The 19,523-nt window shown below is 46.5% G+C and overlaps 1 protein-coding gene and 1 long non-coding RNA gene across 2 annotated transcripts in view; one reads left to right on the top strand and one right to left on the bottom strand.

The window, feature by feature from the left end:
• The window catches only part of WDR44 (WD repeat domain 44), a 163,273-nt gene that overhangs the window by 104,819 nt on the left and 38,931 nt on the right, over positions 1-19,523 (bottom strand). Inside the window, exon 2 of the mRNA XM_075323720.1 lies at positions 5,542-5,575. Within this exon, the coding sequence (XP_075179835.1) occupies positions 5,542-5,575 (34 nt within the window). The remainder of the gene's footprint in view (positions 1-5,541; positions 5,576-19,523) is intronic.
• LOC142251175 (uncharacterized) lies at positions 1,031-8,413 on the top strand. Its single transcript, XR_012725292.1, has 3 exons — positions 1,031-1,224; positions 7,432-7,584; positions 8,223-8,413. It is a non-coding gene; the product is annotated as an uncharacterized LOC142251175 (long non-coding RNA).

Raw genomic sequence — 19,523 nt, 5'->3', positions numbered from 1 at the left:
TAAATCACCGCACAGTCATGAGGTTGGCCGGCGTCTGGAGATTGCATCATGTGTAGCTGGCATATACCAGGGTACAGTACAGCCTGATCCCGGCAGCTGGCGTGTCCTGGTCACATATGCAGGATGCTAATATACTATGTACATTTTACTTTATTTTTTTACCTCTTTAGCACCAAGAATGTGGATCACACTTTGCCTTGAATTGACGGCAACAACCCGTGGTGTCAAATAAGATGTGAACCACCACAAATCCCGCCAAAGAGGGAAGTAGTAAAAAAAACACAAACAAAAAGGCTGGCAGTGGAGGCGCCAGAAAAAAGAAGCTAGCCGCCAGAATAGGGGCGGGTGAAAGAGGAGACCGAAAAAGAGTGGCGGCGGCGGAGACTAAAAAGGCTGGCAGTGGAGGCACCGGAAGAAAAAAGCTAGCCGCCAGAATATGGGCTGGCAGCAGAGGTGACCAATAAGGCTGGCGGCGGAGGCAACAGAAAAGGCTGGCGGCCGAGGCAACAGAAAAGGCTGGCGGCGGAGGCAACAGAAAAGGCTGGCGGCCGAGGCAACAGAAAAGGCTGGCGGCGGAGGCAACAGAAAAGGCTGGCGGCCGAGGCAACAGAAAAGGCTGGCGGCCGAGGTAACAGAAAAGGCTGGCGGCCGAGGCAACAGAAAAGGCTGGCGGCCGAGGCAACAGAAAAGGCTGGCGGCCGAGGCAACAGAAAAGGCTGGCGGCCGAGGCAACAGAAAAGGCTGGCGGCCGAGGCAACAGAAAAGGCTGGCGGCCGAGGCAACAGAAAAGGCTGGCGGCCGAGGCAACAGAAAAGGCTGGCGGCCGAGGCAACAGAAAAGGCTGGCGGCCGAGGCAACAGAAAAGGCTGGCGGCCGAGGCAACAGAAAAGGCTGGCGGCCGAGGCAACAGAAAAGGCTGGCGGCCGAGGCAACAGAAAAGGCTGGCGGCCGAGGCAACAGAAAAGGCTGGCGGCCGAGGCAACAGAAAAGGCTGGCGGCCGTGGCAACAGAAAAGGCTGGCGGCCGAGGCAACAGAAAAGGCTGGCGGCCGAGGCAACAGAAAAGGCTGGCGGCCGAGGCAACAGAAAAGGCTGGCGGCAGAATAACTAGCAGTATTATAGTTAAACCCCACCTAAGGATTGATGCCAACACAGAATATTAAAAATACAGCAATGTTTTACTTTTTAGATAAAGGGTTTCTCTTTGCAACCGGAAGCACAGAAGGTGAGCAACCGAACCTACCATGTATCCCAATAGGAAGTGGTACAACACACTGACAACCACATAGGTGTACACGCTAATAGGAAAATCAGCAAATCTTTACTACATTTCACTTATACAGTTTACCTTTTTCCTACCTAAAACTAAGCACTTACTGATAGTCTACTATGTCTCATCCCAGCAAATCTACACAAGATGAAGGGGAGAGATGGACAGGGATCAGAGTGCGGACGGGATTCAGCGCGCGGGCGGGATTCAGAGCGCGGGCGGGATTCAGAGGGCGGGCGGGATTCAGAGGGCGGGCGGGATTCAGAGGGCGGGCGGGATTCAGAGCGCGGGCGGGATTCAGAGCGCGGGCGGGATTCAGAGCGCGGGCGGGGGTCAGAGCGCGGGCGGGGGTCAGAGCGCGGGCGGGGGTCAGAGCGCGGGCGGGGGTCAGAGGGCGGGCGGGATTCAGAGCGCGGGCGGGATTCAGAGGGCGGGCGGGATTCAGAGGGCGGGCGGGATTCAGAGGGCGGGCGGGATTCAGAGGGCGGGCGGGGGTCAGACCGCGCAGGGCTTGTATGCAGTTGATAACCATGGAGACACACATTTCTGCATAGGAGCTGTATACACAAACCAGTGATAGATTTTTCTCTTCATTGCAAAGTTGCTTCACTTAAGTGCAATAAAACTTTTATATGAATGTGACCGTGTACATAATAACTTTCTGCATAAATGTGTCTAATGTTACTTGCGGTCATTGCTAGAGCAGACTCCGTGTAATTGAGGGCGCAGAGTTGTCTGCTAACTAAATAAACAAACATTTGGTTAATGCATTTTTTTTTTTTTGCTTTTTCCCAGCAGCACAATAAAACATCTATAATGAGATCCAACAGATCAGATCCTTCTTTTCCCTGTAATCTGCCATAATGGGACAAATGGGATGGAAATGTGCACATGCATCAACCATACAAGTTTCAAACCAGTTAAAATGTGTCGTAGGAATGACTGTCAGGATTCTCCTGTACCCGTCACGTGACTATAGGTATGTGATATGCACATTTGCAGTCACGTTCCCACTAGACTTCATGCGTTTCCAAAAACAGAAGAGAACCAAGAGTCTTGTCTGCACTTGACCTCCCACTTGCATGGGGAATACAGGAAGGTTGTGATCGCGTGTACATTGCACACTATCATGACTCAGCGGTCTGCAGTCATATTGAGTGATTACAGATTTTTCTTAGGAGACCAAATAACTCCATTAAATACCTTATAAATTTGATCTGAACTTGATGTCTATCTATACACCAATAACAAAGGTCATGCACTTGCACACATTTAAAGCTTTAGGGTACACGCCCACGGTCAGGACCTGTGGGGCCGCGAGTTTCCTCCACCGGAGACGGCAGCTGCTTGTGCCCACGATCAGGGCTCGAGGCGCTGTGGCCTCTCCCTTGTGCTCTCTCTACAGAGGATACTTGTGACTCTGCAGAAAAGAATTGACATGCTGCAGCTCGGAAAGCCGCACCGCAGGTCAGTCTTCGCTGCGGGCCGCACAAGCAGTGGGAATGGGATTTCTATAAATCCCATCCTCTGTGCTTGTTCTGTGCAATGCAGTTTTTTTGGACTCAGTGAAAACACGCTGCATCCAAAATGCTGCAAACACCGATCGCGGGCACGCAGCCTTATTCTCATAATGTCCCCCAGCTTCTTGCTTGCCGTTGTGCAGTGCGCTCCTGATGATTGCCAGTTCACGCACTTGGGGACTGTGGGTTTTGCCTCTGCAGCATTGCAGGAGACTGGTTGGATGCAGAGAATGTCAGAGCAATGCTTACAGGTTCTATGGCAAACATTGCAACCACCAATAATCCATAGGTGGCCGATAAACGACACCATGCAGTGCACAGAGAACTAAAAAAATCACTAAATTCTTCTATCTAATATATAAAGCTGTGTGTGTGTGGGTGTGTGTGGGTGTGTGTGTGTGTGTGTCCGGGATTAGCATCTGCACAGTCGCAGCTATAGCCACAAAATTTTGCACACTCGCACTTCTGGACCCCGAGAGCGTCATAGGCTATGTTGTGAGGGGAAATTTTAACCCCGCTCTTTACAGTTATTCACCAAAAAACCTGCCTCCATTAAAGCAAATGGAGCTGGGAGCCACAGTGCAGCCAGAACTTCAGAAGAATGTGCAGCCATGCCCTTATATGGAATGTTGGCGTGTCACAATGTAGCCAGGGAAAGAGACAGACACAGACAGGCTAAGAAACAGACATAGACAGGGTAAGAGACAGACACAGATAAAGAGACAGACTGACAGGGAAAGAGACAGCCAGGGTTAAGAGACAGACACAGACAGGTAAAGAGACAGACACAGACAAAGAAACAGAGACAGACACAGGGAAGCAGACAGACAGGGAAAGAGAGGGAAAGAGACAGAGTAAGAGGGGGAAAGGAGACAGACAGGGAAAGAGACAGATAGATAGACAGACAAGGAAAGAGATAGACAGGGAAAGAGATTGAGACAGACGGAAAAAGAGACAAAGAGATAGAGAGAGACAGAGATATATACAGAGAGGGAGACAGACAGAGAATGGGAGAGAAACAGAGAGACAGTTACTATCCCGGGCGTTTATACATTCTATTTATACATTCTATCCCGGGAATGTTAATACATTCTATTTTGTTAACAGCAGTTATTAACCCGGGCGAAGCCGGGTAGTACAGCTAGTATTTAATAAAAAGGTAAATAGCAAAGTGGATAGTTTTATCAAGCACTTTGCATTTTTAACAATTTATGAAGATCAAAAATTGCCTTTTATGACCATTTATGATTAATGAATTTCTTGACCCTTGCATAAACGCTTTCTTGCTGATGTAATTGTTTGGATGAGGACTCACTTGAATCCCTCCCTGGCCACTGTGTGTCCAAAAACAGACCCTTTTCATGTCATCCTGAAGGGTATGTGCACACGATCCGTACTCGCTGCGTCCTGTCCTGCAGGGCTGCGAGTCTCCTCCGCAGTAGACCGTAGTGGCCCATACCCACGATCAGAGTTCGGGGCGCTGCGGTCTCTCGCTTGTATTCTCCTTATGGAGGACGCTTGCGACTCTGCAGCAAACAACTGACATGCTGCGGCTCAAAAAGTTGCACCGCAGGTCAGTGTTTGCTGCGGAAAAACAAGCACAGTGGGCACGGGATTTCTAGAAATCCATCCACTGTGCTTTTCTGTACTACGCAGCGTTTTGGACACAGCTGATGCACGCTGCATCCAAAATGCAAACCCTGATCGTTTAAAGTGTAGTGAGTGATGCCGTGCAAAGAAAAGACACAAAATAGCCTTTACATTACTAATGTATAGACACCAGCCATTGCACCCTTCCTTTGATCCCAGTCACTGTTCTCATATTCGGGGGTTGACGTTTGTGTGTATAAAAAAATACTTTAACATGGGGAGCGCTATGGAAAGTGTGAACCTCCTCCGCTGTCCCTCTAAAGCCAAGATGGACAGGTCAATGTTGTAAACACTCGGCCATCCCACTGCATCGGAGGGAGTGGCGGCAGAGAGGCAGCCTTACCAAAGGGGTTCCCATATCAGGCTATGGAGCCTTTTTTGCAGAATTTTTAGAGCAAAAACTCCCAAGTTTTGAAAACGATTTGGAAAGTTCTTCCTAAACCCCCCCCCACAAACAAACAAACAAACAACAACAAAAAAATCCTCTGTGTGAACATACCTTTACTGCGTCGGCTAGTCTGGACACAGACAAAGCAATCTCAGATCCTGGGAGCGATGGGGGTGGAGATTTGAAGGATTGGCACCAGAGGTGTGAATACATTAGTAATATGTAGTCAAAATGTCTGACTGGTGAGGAGTGACACTTTATTCAAAACTTTACAGATAATATATATATTTTTTTTTTATATATAGCACTATAAATTGCACAGCGCTTCACATACGTCAGTAACACTGTCCCCATTGGGGCTCACAATTTAAACTCCCTATCGGTACGTCTTTGGAGTGTGGGAGAAAACCAGAGAACCCGGAGGAAACCTGCGCAAATACAGGGAGAACACACAAACTCCTTGCAGATGTTGTGCTTGGTGGGATTTGAACCCAGGACCCCTGTGTTGCAAGACTACAGTGCCAAGGGCTGAGCCGCCACACAGTGCCAAGCGCTGAGCCGCCACACAGTGCCAAGCGCTGAGCCGCCACACAGTGCCAAGCGCTGAGCCACCATCATCGAAACAGATAATCAATATTCTGGTGATAATAAATTTTGAAAAAAAAAACAAAAAACCAAAAAACAAAAACACACATATAGTAACAAAACACATACCTGCAGATTGAATATTCCTGGCTTTGTGGGTGACCTGTAGAAGGAAAAAAAACAACACAAAATCAGATTATTGACCCTTACATAAGAAATCTAGATCACAAATAATTATCTTCAATGAAATCTATAGGTTAGTACATAGGATCAGAAGATGCAGATTACAGAGTGAAGCTGATGGATTACACATTTTACTTTTCAGACGTTGATGGGAAAGAAATGATGTGCGGCCGGTCCTGGCAGATTACATAGAAACTAGTGAGCAGATAAATGAAACAATCTTAAATCACAAACCTACAAAATTAAAAAAACAAACAAAGAACAGAGCGACTGCAGACTTATAGCAACATACAAGACAGCCCCTTTACATGTATCCAACCAGTATCCTACTGATGAGACACAAGACCCTGAGTTTCTGGGAAAAAAAATTTGCGATTTTGATAAAGAGGTGGACTTTTCTACATGAGATATAGGTAGGTAGAATATATATATATGATAGATAGATAGATAGAGAGAGGTAGAGATAGATATATATATATAGAGAGAGAGATTTATCTTTATATAAGATAAGATATATGATATACGGTATATCTTATATAAAAGATAGAATGTTACTGACATAGTCATACAAGACTACCTACTAGAAGAAAGCAGAAAAGTGGCCATTGAAGCTAATTAAAAAAAAATTATATTATAATATATATATATATATATATATATATATATATATATATATATATATATATATATATTATATATACATACATACACACACATACATATACACTCTAGATATATTTATTTTCTTATATATCAAAAATAAAAAAAAAATAAAAGCAAAGTAAGGGTAAAGGTAGAGGTAAAGGTAAAATAATGAATATACACACATACATACACATACATATATATACATATGTGTGTAATTATGTATATATATATATATATATATATATATATATATATATATATATATATATATATATATATATATATATATATATATATATATACATATATACATACATACACACATATATATATATATATATATATATATACATATATACATACATACATACACACACACACACACACACACAGTTCATGAACCATTGTTGTCAGAATGAACATTTAAGATGCTGCAGATGGGTACATAGATGGGCGCCATCCCATACAGGCCATGTACTGGAAACTATACTGATTGTCAGGAAGGACATGCACACGTTACGGAACGCCTCGTTACTGTCTTTAGCTTCTGTCTGCAGAAGAGGATCTTTCTAGAAGCAGTACAAGGAGGGATATGACCTTATATTTTACAAACGGCTATGATGAGGATGGCGGCTCTTCTGATTTCCGGCCATTAGTGGCGAATTCACAGCCAAATTTGGAAGACAGTCTGCTGGAGCAGTGCCTGGGCCGCCGGAGAAAAAGCAGCTCTGACATATAGCTGCCATTACAGAGAACGGACAGAGCGCACAGCCTTAACCATTTCACTTCTTAAAGGGCTTGTCTCATGATCGTAAATGTGTAAAATTACAAAAGTGCTTGTGTAAACAAGAAATATTTGCTTTGGATGGTAGTGTTTCCAATATGCCACAGACGTTACTGTACACAATCATTAGCTGCGTATTCTGTAAAAAGTCTACCTGAAGATTTGCTTCAGCTGTGCCTCCTGTCAACCTTAATATCCACTAACTTAAAATACATATATTATTGCAATCATTGTCCCCTTGCACTGCTTTGTGTGGCTGACCCGTCTTACGTCATCCACACAGTGTCCTCCATTGCGCTCCTCCGTAGGGAGACTTCTCTGTGCCCTGCCAAGGGCAGAGCATAGTAGTGTAGTGTGCATGCGCCGGCGCTGTTTGATCTTTCTCTTGCTCTTCTCTCGGCGAGGCACAGATAAGAGCGCATGCTCAGGAGCGCGATGGAGGACACCGTGTGGATGATGCGTCCAACATAATCCAAACAAAGGACACGGCTAACGCAAGAAGATAGGAGGCGCCGGATCAAGACAAGAAACAGCCACCGGACTGGACCATGCCTAAGGTGAGTGTAATAAAAGGTATTGTTTGCCTTGCAGAACGGATTGGGGACATAGCATACCAGAATACTGTATATGAGGGCTTATAGGCAGAGGTGAGTGGCCCTGAACAGTAAGGTTTGGTGTTCGTACCAAACATGGATTTTTCAAGAAATCAGAGTTCCAGTTCGGAAGCTTTACGTATGCTGACCACTCGAATGAGCATTGCTGTATCGCTGTGATCGGGTACGCTCGGTGCTCGGCCCGGTGCGAGCCACTTGCAGTGTTTGAACAGCTCTCACTTGTGTACTGAGTATGATGGAAGTCAGTGGGGAATTCGGAAGTTCTCCTGATGAAGAAGAGTGACCACTTTGAAACATTGAGAAATAAACTGCCTTTCATCTGGATCTTGCACATGGGTCTTTCGCTACTTCTTAGCAGCGCAGTAATCACCACACCATACCTCTAGTCTCTTCATATCGTTACTAGTCTTGGGGCTCTTGCTTTCGAGCGGATTACAGCCTTTAACCAGACAAAGGCGCATTCACCGGCATTACCAATAGTCTGAAATCGAACATATGTATGAATACTTGTCCGTGGATTATATTTGCCTGTCTACATAGACATTTACTTTATACATTTACTCTTTCCATGATCCATTCAGGGCTTTTGATCAACACTGACCTAACAATGGTCCGCAGATAAAGTAAGAGCAAAATCGTACCTGGAGAAAATGGCAATCAATATGGAAAAACCTGTGTCCTACATGGAAAAGCTGCAGTCGCGATCCACCCTCTCTCAGATACGGAAATAAAGCTTTTCTAAAATTATATACTTTACTTCACAATTACACACCAACTCCGTCCTACAGAACAGCAGACACTCTCGCCGAGTCAGCAGTCCTAATCTACACGGCTTTTCTTGCATGACCCTGAGAAGATGAGAAGAGCCGTCTGTTTCGATAATTGGCAGGTAGGATTTTGTTCTGAGGATATTCTCAGGTCCATCGGACCGCTACGGTATTTGCATGCTTTATGCGGAACGATAAAATGTTACTGATATAGTCATGCAACACACTCTACTAGAAGAAAGTGAAAAAGTGGCCATTGAAGCTAAAAAAAATAAATCTTTTAATATATTTATCTATATATACACACACACATACACATACACTAATATATATATATATATATGTATATATGTATATATAATTAGTAAAAGGTAACAGTAAAGGTAACAGTAAAGGTAACAGTAAAGGTAAAAGTAAAGGTAAAAGTAAAGGTAAAAGTAAAGGTAAAGCAAAAGGTAAAGCAAAAGGTAAAGTAAAAGGTAAAGTAAAAGGTAAAGTAAATAAAAAAAATTATATATAAAAATTTTTAATTTATTTTTTTTTTCTGCTTCTTTTAAAGAACTGTCTGGTGTCTTCATCTGTTGTCAGCGGTGCTCCGGGTGGTCCAGTGTTTCATGGAGCAGCCAGAGGTCACAGCTCAATACAAGTCTATGAGAGCCTTTCTATGGCCCTAATAAACTTGTATTTGGAGCTTGTGACATAACGTCTGACTTTTGGCCACTCAAAAGTTACAAGCAAAAGATAGCACTGCAGGACCGCAGTGGCATTAGTAAAAGTCAAAGCCACTGGATAGAGTATATGACAGGGGGCTTACATTGAAAGTGCCACAGCAGTGGTATAAAACCCACTGGAGCGGTGCTATAATATAGATGCCTAAAATTACAACCCATGACCTGAGGCTACCGCTACGACCCAGTATTTTATTTATCTGATTTGATCCACTTTGTTTTTGGCTAAATACATAGGGAGGGATCATATAAATATGTAATATACATAGACCAGTCAGTCAGAACAGCAAACCTACATGCCTAACATTGTGTCCGCTTCTGAAAATGTCCAAAACACATCTTCGGACCAGCCACACCAACGTATGGACTCTATATGACCAGGCCTGTGGTATCTGGTACCACCATATTAGGAGAGAATGGCTTGAAGAGAAATCGGAGCTTTAATTAATTTTTTCAGAAGTCAATAGTACATGTGAAAATAAGAAACTTTGTAATACAGTCATATGAAAAAGTTTGGGCACCCCTATTAATGTTAACCTTTTTTCTTTATAACAATTTGGGTTTTTGCAACAGCTATTTCAGTTTCATATATCTAATAACTGATGGACTGAGTAATATTTCTGGATTGAAATGAGGTTTATTGTACTAACAAAAAATGTGCAATCCGCATTCAAACTAAATTTGACCAGTGCAAAAGTATGGGCACCTCAACATAAAAGTGACATTAATATTTTGTAGATCCTCCTTTTGCAAAAATAACAGCCTTTAGTCGCTTCCTGTAGCTTTTAATGAGTTCCTGGATCCTGGATGAAGGTATATTTGACCATTCCTGTTTACAAAACATTTCCAGTTCAGTTAAGTTTGATGGTCGCCGAGCATGGACAGCACGCTTCAAATCATCCCACAGATTTTCAATGATATTCAGGTCTGGGGACTGGGATGGCCATTCCATTAGGCAAGTTTCATTTTAGAGGATATTTTTATTATTGATCAACAACTACATTCTCAATCAACCCAAAAGTATCATAAATATCAAAGCTTAATATTCCGACTTCTTCCTGTACCACTGCTTGAAGAAGTTGTCTTCCAGAAACTGGCAGTAGGTCTGGGAGTTGAGCTTCACTCCATCCTCAACCCGAAAAGGTCACACAAGTTGATCTTTGATGATCTCAGCCCATACCAGTACCCCACCTCCACCTTGCTGGCGTCTGAGTCGGAGTGGAGCTCTCTGCCCTTTACTGATCCAGCCTCTGGCCCATCCATAGTCACTCTCATTTCATCAGCCCATAAAACCTTTGAAATATCAGTCTTAAGATATTTCTTGGCCCAGTCTTGACCTTTTATCTTATGTTTCTTGTTCAAAGGTGGTGGTTTTTCAGCCTTCCTTACCTTGGCCATGTCCCTGAGTATGGAACACCTTGTGCTTTTTGATACTCCAATAACGTTGCAGCTCTGAAATATGGCCAAACTGGTGGCAAATGGCATCTTGGCTTGATTTTCCTCAATTCATGGGCAGTTATTTTGCGCCTTTTTTCACAACACGCTTCTTGCGACCATGTTGGTTATTTCCCATGAAACTCTTGATTGTTTGGTGATCACGCTTCAAAAGTTTGTCAATTTCAAGACTGCTGCATCCCTCTGCAAGACATCTCCACAATTTTGGACTTTTCGGAGCCAAATCTCTCTTCTGACCCATTTTGCCAAAGGAAAGGAAGCTGCCTAATAATTAAGCACACCTTTTATATAGGGTGTTGATGTCATTACACCCCACCCCTCCTCATTAGAGAGATGCACATCACCTGATTTACTTAATTGGTAGTTGGCTCTCAAGCCTATACAGCTTGGAGTAGGACCACATGAATAAAAAGTATCATGTGATCAAAATACTCATTTGTCTAATAATTCTGCACACAGTGTATATATATTATATTATACACACACACACACATATATATATATATATATATATATATATATATATATATATATATATATATATATATATATATATATATATATATATATATATATATATATATATACACTAACGTGTTGATATAGGTTTTATTGTGATCTCGTCATTCAATATACCGTACGTGTTATATTTTATTATTTTAACAAGCCGTCATGATTCACTGTGTGCATGTGCCATACCACAAAGTGCAATGAGACAAATGTTAGTTCAAGGAAAAAGATGGGAAACTAAGCAACACTGATGGACCCAAGAATAAAAGAATAGTATATTAAAAATATCGATATTTGATCTCCTTCAACATGCACATCATACATATGGTGTATAATATATACATACACACTCGCCACTGTCCTGCACACCCGCCACTGATATATAGATGAAAGAAATGACAGCCCAATTGCACCATATGAACGTTCCACCACCCCCTTCCCCAGGTCCACATTGGTACACATGTAGGACATGACTGTTGTACATTGTTTTTTGAAGTGACGCAAACATGTTATCCTTCAACTATTTTATTTCTAATAATAATAAAAAAGAAGGGAATTTTGTTTACTTACCGTAAATTCCTTTTCTTCTAGCTCCTATTGGGAGACCCAGACAATTGGGTGTATAGCTTCTGCCTCCGGAGGCCACACAAAGTATTACACTTTAAAAGTGTAACCCCTCCCCTCTGCCTATACACCCTCCCGTGCATCACGGGCTCCTCAGTTTTGGTGCAAAAGCAGGAAGGAGGAAACTTATAAATTGGTCTAAGGTAAATTCAATCCGAAGGATGTTCGGAGAACTGAAACCATGAACCAAAAGAACAATTCAACATGAACAACATGTGTACACAAAAGAACAACAGCCCGAAGGGAACAGGGGCGGGTGCTGGGTCTCCCAATAGGAGCTAGAAGAAAAGGAATTTACGGTAAGTAACCAAAATTCCCTTCTTCTTTGTCGCTCTATTGGGAGACCCAGACAATTGGGACGTCCAAAAGCAGTCCCTGGGTGGGTAAAAGAATACCTCGATAAAAAGAGCCGAAAAACGGCCCCCTCTTACAGGTGGGCGACCGCCGCCTGAAGGACTCGCCTACCTAGGCTGGCATCTGCCGAAGCATAGGCATGCACCTGATAGTGTTTCGTGAAAGTGTGCAGACTCGACCAGGTAGCCGCCTGACACACCTGCTGAGCCGTAGCCTGGTGCCGCAATGCCCAGGATGCACCCACGGCTCTGGTAGAATGGGCCTTTAGCCCTGAAGGAATCGGAAGCCCAGAAGACCGGTAGGCTTCAAGAATCGGTTCCTTGATCCACCGAGCCAAGGTTGACTTGGAAGCCTGCGACCCCTTACGCTGGCCAGCGACAAGGACAAAGAGCGCATCCGAACGGCGCAGGGGCGCCGTGCGAGAAATGTAGAGCCTGAGTGCTCTCACGAGATCTAACAAGTGCAAATCCTTTTCACATTGGTGAACTGGATGAGGGCAAAAGGAAGGTAAGGAGATATCCTGATTGAGATGAAAAGGGGATACCACCTTAGGGAGAAATTCCGGGACCGGACGCAGAACCACCTTATCCTGGTGAAACACCAGGAAGGGGGCTTTGCATGACAGCGCTGCTAGCTCAGACACTCTCCGAAGTGATGTGACTGCCACTAGGAAGGCCACCTTCTGCGAAAGGCGTGATAGAGAGACATCCCGCATCGGCTCGAAAGGTGGTTTCTGAAGAGCCGTTAGCACCCTGTTAAGATCCCAGGGTTCCAGCGGACGCTTGTAAGGTGGGACTATGTGGCAAACTCCCTGCAGGAACGTGCGGACCTGCGGAAGCCTGGCTAGACGCTTTTGAAAAAACACGGAAAGCGCCGATACTTGTCCCTTGAGAGAGCCGAGAGACAAACCCTTGTCCATTCCGGATTGAAGGAAAGAAAGGAAAGTGGGTAAGGCAAACGGCCAGGGGGTAAAACCCCGATCAGAGCACCAGGATAAGAAGATCCTCCAAGCCCTGTGATAGATCTTGGCGGACGTTGGTTTCCTGGCTTGTCTCATAGTGGCAATGACATCTTGAGATAACCCTGAGGACGCTAGGAGCCAGGACTCAATGGCCACACAGTCAGGTTGAGGGCCGCAGAATTCAGATGGAAAAATGGCCCTTGAGACAGCAAGTCTGGTCGGTCTGGGAGTGCCCACGGTTGACCCACCGTGAGGTGCCACAGATCCGGGTACCACGACCTCCTCGGCCAGTCTGGAGCGACGAGGATGGCGCGGCGGCAGTCGGACCTGATCTTGCGCAACACTCTGGGCAGCAGTGCCAGAGGAGGAAATACATAAGGCAGTCGAAACTGCGACCAATCCTGAACTAATGCGTCCGCCGCCAGAGCTCTGTGATCTTGAGACCGTGCCATGAATGCCGGGACTTTGTTGTTGTGCCGAGACGCCATGAGGTCGACGTCCGGCGTTCCCCAGCGGCAACAGATCTCTTGAAACACGTCCGGGTGAAGAGACCATTCCCCTGCGTCCATGCCCTGGCGACTGAGAAAGTCTGCTTCCCAGTTTTCTACGCCCGGGATGTGAACTGCGGAGATGGTGGAGGCTGTGGCTTCCGCCCACAGCAGAATCCGCCGCACTTCTTGGAAGGCCTGACGACTGCGTGTGCCGCCCTGGTGGTTGATGTACGCGACCGCCGTGGCGTTGTCCGACTGTATGCGGATCTGTCTGCCCTCCAGCCACCGATGGAACGCCTTTAGGGCTAGATACACTGCCCTTATCTCCAGAACATTGATCTGAAGGGAGGACTCTGTCGGAGTCCAGGTTCCCTGAGCCCTGTGGTGGAGGAAGACCGCTCCCCACCCTGACAGACTCGCGTCCGTCGTGACCACAGCCCAGGATGGGGGCAGGAATGATTTTCCCTTCGACAAGGAAGTGGGAAGAAGCCACCACTGAAGAGAGGTTTTGGCTGCCAGTGAAAGAGAGACGATCCTGTCTAGGGACGTCGACCTCCTGTCCCATTTGCGGAGAATGTCCCATTGAAGTGGACGCAGATGAAACTGCGCAAAGGGAACTGCCTCCATTGCTGCCACCATCTTCCCTAGGAAGTGCATGAGGCGCCTCAAGGGGTGTGACTGGGTCCGAAAGAGAGAGTGCACCCCTGTCTGCAGCGAACGCTGTTTGTCCAGCGGAAGCTTCACTATCGCTGAGAGAGTATGAAACTCCATCCCGAGGTAAGTCAGTGATTGGGTCGGTGTCAATTTTGACTTTGGGAAATTGATGATCCACCCGAACCTCTAGAGAGTCTCCAGAGCAATGGTCAGGCTGTGTTGACATGCCACCCGGGAGGGTGCCTTGACTAGGAGATCGTCTAAGTAAGGGATCACCGAGTGGCCCTGAGAGTGTAGGACCGCCACCACGGATGCCATGACCTTGGTGAAGACCCGTGGGGCTGTCGCCAGGCCGAAAGGCAGTGCCACAAACTGAAGGTGTTCGTCCCCGATGGCGAAACGCAGGAAGCGTTGATGCTCTGGTGCAATCGGCACATGGAGATAAGCATCCCTGATGTCGATTGAGGCTAGGAAGTCTCCTTGGGACATCGAGGCGATGACAGAACGGAGAGATTCCATCCGGAACCGTCTGGTTCTCACGTGTCTGTTGAGCAGTTTGAGGTCCAGAACGGGGCGGAATGATCCGTCCTTTTTTGGCACCACGAACAAGTTGGAGTAAAAACCGCGACCACGTTCTTGAATGGGAACGGGAATCACAACTCCTTCTGCCTTCAGAGTGTTCACCGCCTGAAAAAGTGCATCGGCTCGCTCGGGGGGCGGAGATGTTCTGAAGAAACGAGTCGGAGGACGAGAGCTGAGCTCTATCCTGTAACCGTGCGACAGAATGTCTCTCACCCATCGGTCTTGGACATGTGGCCACCAGGCGTCGCAAAAGCGGGAGAGCCTGCCACCGACCGAGGATGCGGTTTGGGGAGGCCGAAAGTCATGAGGAGGCCGCCTTGGAGGCGGTTCCTCCGGCGGTCTTTGGAGGACGTGACTTAGACCGCCATGCAGAAGAGTTCCTCTGGCCCTTCTCTGACCTGTTGGACGTGGAGGATTGGGACCTGGCTGAGGGCCGAAAGGACCGAAACCTCGATTGAATTTTTCGTTGCTGAGGTTTGTTTGGTTTGGACTGGGGTAAGGACGAGTCCTTTCCCTTGGATTGTTTAATAATTTCATCCAATTGCTCGCCAAACAAACGGTCGCCAGAAAATGGCAAACCGGTTAAGAACTTCTTGGAAGCAGAGTCTGCCTTCCATTCGCGTAGCCACATGGCCCTGCGGACTGCCACCGAATTGGCGGACGCTACCGCTGTACGGCTCACTGAGTCCAGGACGGCGTTCATGGCGTAGGTCGAAAAGGCCGATGCCTGAGAAGTCAAAGACACAACTTGCGGAGCAGAGGTACGTGTGACTGCATTAATCTCAGACAGACAAGCTGAGATAGCTTGGAGTGCCCACACGGCTGCAAAGGCCGGGGCAAAAGACGCGCCTATGGCTTCATAGATGGATTTCATCAGGAGCTCTATTTGCCTGTCAGTGGCATCCTTGAGCGATGAACCATCTGCCACTGATACTACTGATCTAGCCGCCAGTCTAGAGACTGGAGGATCCACCTTGGGACACTGAGCCCAACCCTTAACTACGTCAGGGGGGAAGGGGTAACGTGTGTCATTAAGGCGCTTAGTAAAGCGCTTGTCCGGAAATGCTCTGTGCTTCTGGACAGCATCTCTGAAGTTCGAGTGATCGAAAAACGCACTCCGTGTACGTTTGGGAAACCTAAACTGGTGTTTCTCCTGCTGTGAAGCCGACTCCTCTATTAGTGGAGTTGGGGGAGAAAGATCTAGCACCTGGTTGATGGACGCTATAAGGTCATTTACTATGGCGTCCCCTTCAGGTGTATCAAGATTGAGAGCAACGTCAGGATCAGAGCCCTGAGCTGCGACCTCCACCTCATCCTCCAGAGAGTCCTCATGCTGAGACCCCGAACAGCGTGATGAAGCCGGGGAAGGTTCCCAGCGAGCCCGCTTAGCCGGTCTGGGACTGCGGTCCGTGTCTGAGTCCTCCCCGTGGGACCTAGGTGTCACCCCAGGAGCACTCTGCTGCACCGACCGAGAGGGGCCTGGGGGCGATGAACTCACAGTGCCCGGGGCCTGTGTGACCGATCTGGACTGCAAGGCTTCTAGTATCTTAGCAGACCATTTGTCCATAGACTGAGCCATGGATTGTGAAAGCGACTCAGAGTTTCTCAGCCAAAACTGCAAACTCTGTCCCTGCCACCTGGACAGTGGAAGCCGGCGGTTCTACCTGAGCCGAGGGTCCCACCAGTGCCCGAGGCTCCGGCTGAGCGAGTGCCACAGGGGCCGAGCATTGCACACAGTGAGGGTAGGTGGAACCTGCAGGTAACATAGCCGCACAAGAGGTACAGGTTGCAAAATAAGCCTGTGCCTTGGCACCCTTGCTCTTTGCGGACGACATGCTGTAGTCTCCTCTGAGAGTGATCACTGAGGGTATATAGCCAAAAGCAAAACAATGCGGCCGAACAGAGAAAATGTATTCAAATATATATATATATATATATACACTGCGGCACCCAAGGGGGGCCAGCACCGGGTAACCGGTGTGGCTTACCGACCGCCCAAAGCGGTTGTGTGTCCACCAGATTCCCTGCCTGGGCCTCCCAGAGCTGCAGAGCTCGTTCTGAAATCCTCCACCGGCAGAAGTGATTGTAAATATGGCTGCCAGAGCTCTCAGGGGAGGAGGGAGCCGTGGGCGTGACTAATAAAGTGCGGGAATCTGGTGCCCCACAGTGCTCAGTGAGGGGGGAGGAGAACACCTAAGTATGCTCCAGCCCTCACTGCCGACGTCCAGTCGACCGTCCCGCCCTTACACCTGACTGGCAGGCCCGGGGGCGGGAGTTATGGTACTAGGCCGCAGAAGCCGGGGACTAAATTTAATAACGCGGCCGGCAAACAGGCGCGGTCGGCGCGGTATTCCCGGTCGTCACAAAAAAACAGCAGCCGCTGCAGCGTCTGTAACACAGGCGCTCCATGCACTGTCCCCAAGGGGACACAGAGTACCTTATAGATGCAGGGCCTGTCCCTGATGATACTCAGTCTCCTGTCCGTCAGATTCCCCCAGGGGCTGCGGAGGGAGCCCGGTCCCAGTGAATGGTGACCGGTTAGGATCCCACTTCTCCCAGAGCCTCTAAGGGATGGGGAAGGAAAAACGGCATGTGGCTCCAGCCTTTGTACCCGCAATGGGTACCTCAACCTTAACAGCACCGCCGACTTAGTGGGGTGAGAAGGGAGCATGCCGGGGGCCCTGTTAGGGCCCTCTTTTCTTCCATCCGATACAATCAGCAGCTGCTGCTGACTAAAATGGGAGCTTGAGTGAATGTGTGCCTCCTTCAACACAAAGCATAAAACTGAGGAGCCCGTGATGCACGGGAGGGTGTATAGGCAGAGGGGAGGGGTTACACTTTTTAAAGTGTAATACTTTGTGTGGCCTCCGGAGGCAGAAGCTATACACCCAATTGTCTGGGTCTCCCAATGGAGCGACAAAGAAAAAATGTGAAAAACTCAATGGAGAGGAAACTAATGTTGCATTTCATGCAATCTTTCAACAAAAGCACTCACGGCTAAAAATAAGAAGTGACTCTATTATCCTATTATGTTTCATCAGATTCATTCTGCAATGAAAATAAAAGGCGTTCATTAGTTATGAGAGCGCATTTGGTAAATTATTCATAAATGCCGCCCTCCTCTTTCCTCTATACAGGCTGCATTAACCCTCTGCGTCCTGAGGATGATGATGGCAGAGCCTGACCCAACATGCAGCAAAATCTGAAGAATGTGGTTATACCGGGAGGAAGCTCGAGGAAGCAGACGAGGCCTCGCACGTCTGACGTTCATGGTGAGAGTTGGCGCTCAGTCTATGGACCGGCCCCATATATGAGCCCGTCCATGCTTGGTCCAGACATCGCAGTCTGTACTCGGCCGGTGAATGTCGGAGACTTTAAACCGGATTTATACAAGTCCATTTCCTGGAACAGTTGCTACAGAAGAAAATCCAATTGCTCTGAAAACCTGCTTTTTTAACCAGCTGTATTCCCAATTAAATAATTAAAGGATCAGTTCTTTGTAGATCTCAGCATTGTGCCATTCCTCTGTTATTCCTCCTGGAACTACAGTATATGAAGAAAAAAAAAAAAACAACAACTAGTCGTTCCCATTTCAATGTGGTATATCGCCACACTGTGACCACATAAAATTGCTGCCACATCGCATTGACTAGGAGAATGGTAACGCCCCTGTTGCTAATTCATTCATGCAATTCCAGGAGGAACAACAGAGTGAAGGAAGTTCAATAAAAGATTTATATTATGAGGAATATAAGAATTTACTAAAGCAGACATGTCCCTAGAGTGGGAAGTCCTCATTAAATCACTGGAGCATGCGGAATAATAACTGTGTGTAATGGTCACACTGTTAGGATTACGTTTCGCGGCTAGTTCAACTGATCGTCACAACAGGACTTATACAGCTCTGTCATGTGGCGACTAGCTTCTTTTCATGCTTCTATTGATGAGCTGTAATTGCACAAATCACATAGAGGCAAACAAAGTGAGCATTAAAAAAGGCTTAACTTAAAATAAGGCAGAAAATATAAAAAAGCGAGAATAAAGGAAGACACATTTTGTAATCTCTAGGGTTTATGACTCAACGATTCTGACTGTCAATTTTTCCCACTATGGGAAGAGCCAAGTTGTCAAATGACTGACAGAAGTGACATCCGAGTAGGAAAAAATGAGTCTATGACTGACATCTTCTGTTCTGGAAAAGCAGAGACCAAAAACGGTGTGCAATGTAAATCTAGGGACATATCAGGCTTTATGTACATGTCTGTGTGGCGGGATCCTGACAGTGGGCTTCACCGACTACACACTGTGCATTATATCCTATCATTATATCCCCCATTCACGTGTTGGTCCATATGTAAAAAAAAATAATCACTTTGCTGCATTTTGCAGACAGAACATGGCCACTCAAGTGAATGGGTCCAGAAAAAAAAAAATAAAAAAAAAAAAAATAAAAAACTTCTCATTCTTATTAGGTCTCATGCGCATGCTGTATCTTTTGCTGCATTTTTTTGGGTTTCCTGCCTCAGCAAAGTCTATGAGATTTCAGTTTTTCTGTGCGCACGTTGCAGCTTTATTTAGGCTGCACCTTTGTGGGGACCACAAAGACGCGGCATGTCAATTCTTTCTGCGTTTTTACAGCGCTTTTTGAGCCCTTCCAGTCAATAGATTGGACTTAAAAAACGCATTGGGCAAAAACGCGTGCATTATTTGGATGATTTTTTAACCAAGGAGTGTGTTTTTTTGGGGGGGGCAAAAA

The sequence above is a fragment of the Anomaloglossus baeobatrachus genome, chromosome 9 (genome assembly GCF_048569485.1).
Source record: "Anomaloglossus baeobatrachus isolate aAnoBae1 chromosome 9, aAnoBae1.hap1, whole genome shotgun sequence".
NCBI lineage: Eukaryota > Metazoa > Chordata > Amphibia > Anura > Aromobatidae > Anomaloglossus > Anomaloglossus baeobatrachus.
This window is presented reverse-complemented; position numbering and strand designations above follow the sequence as displayed.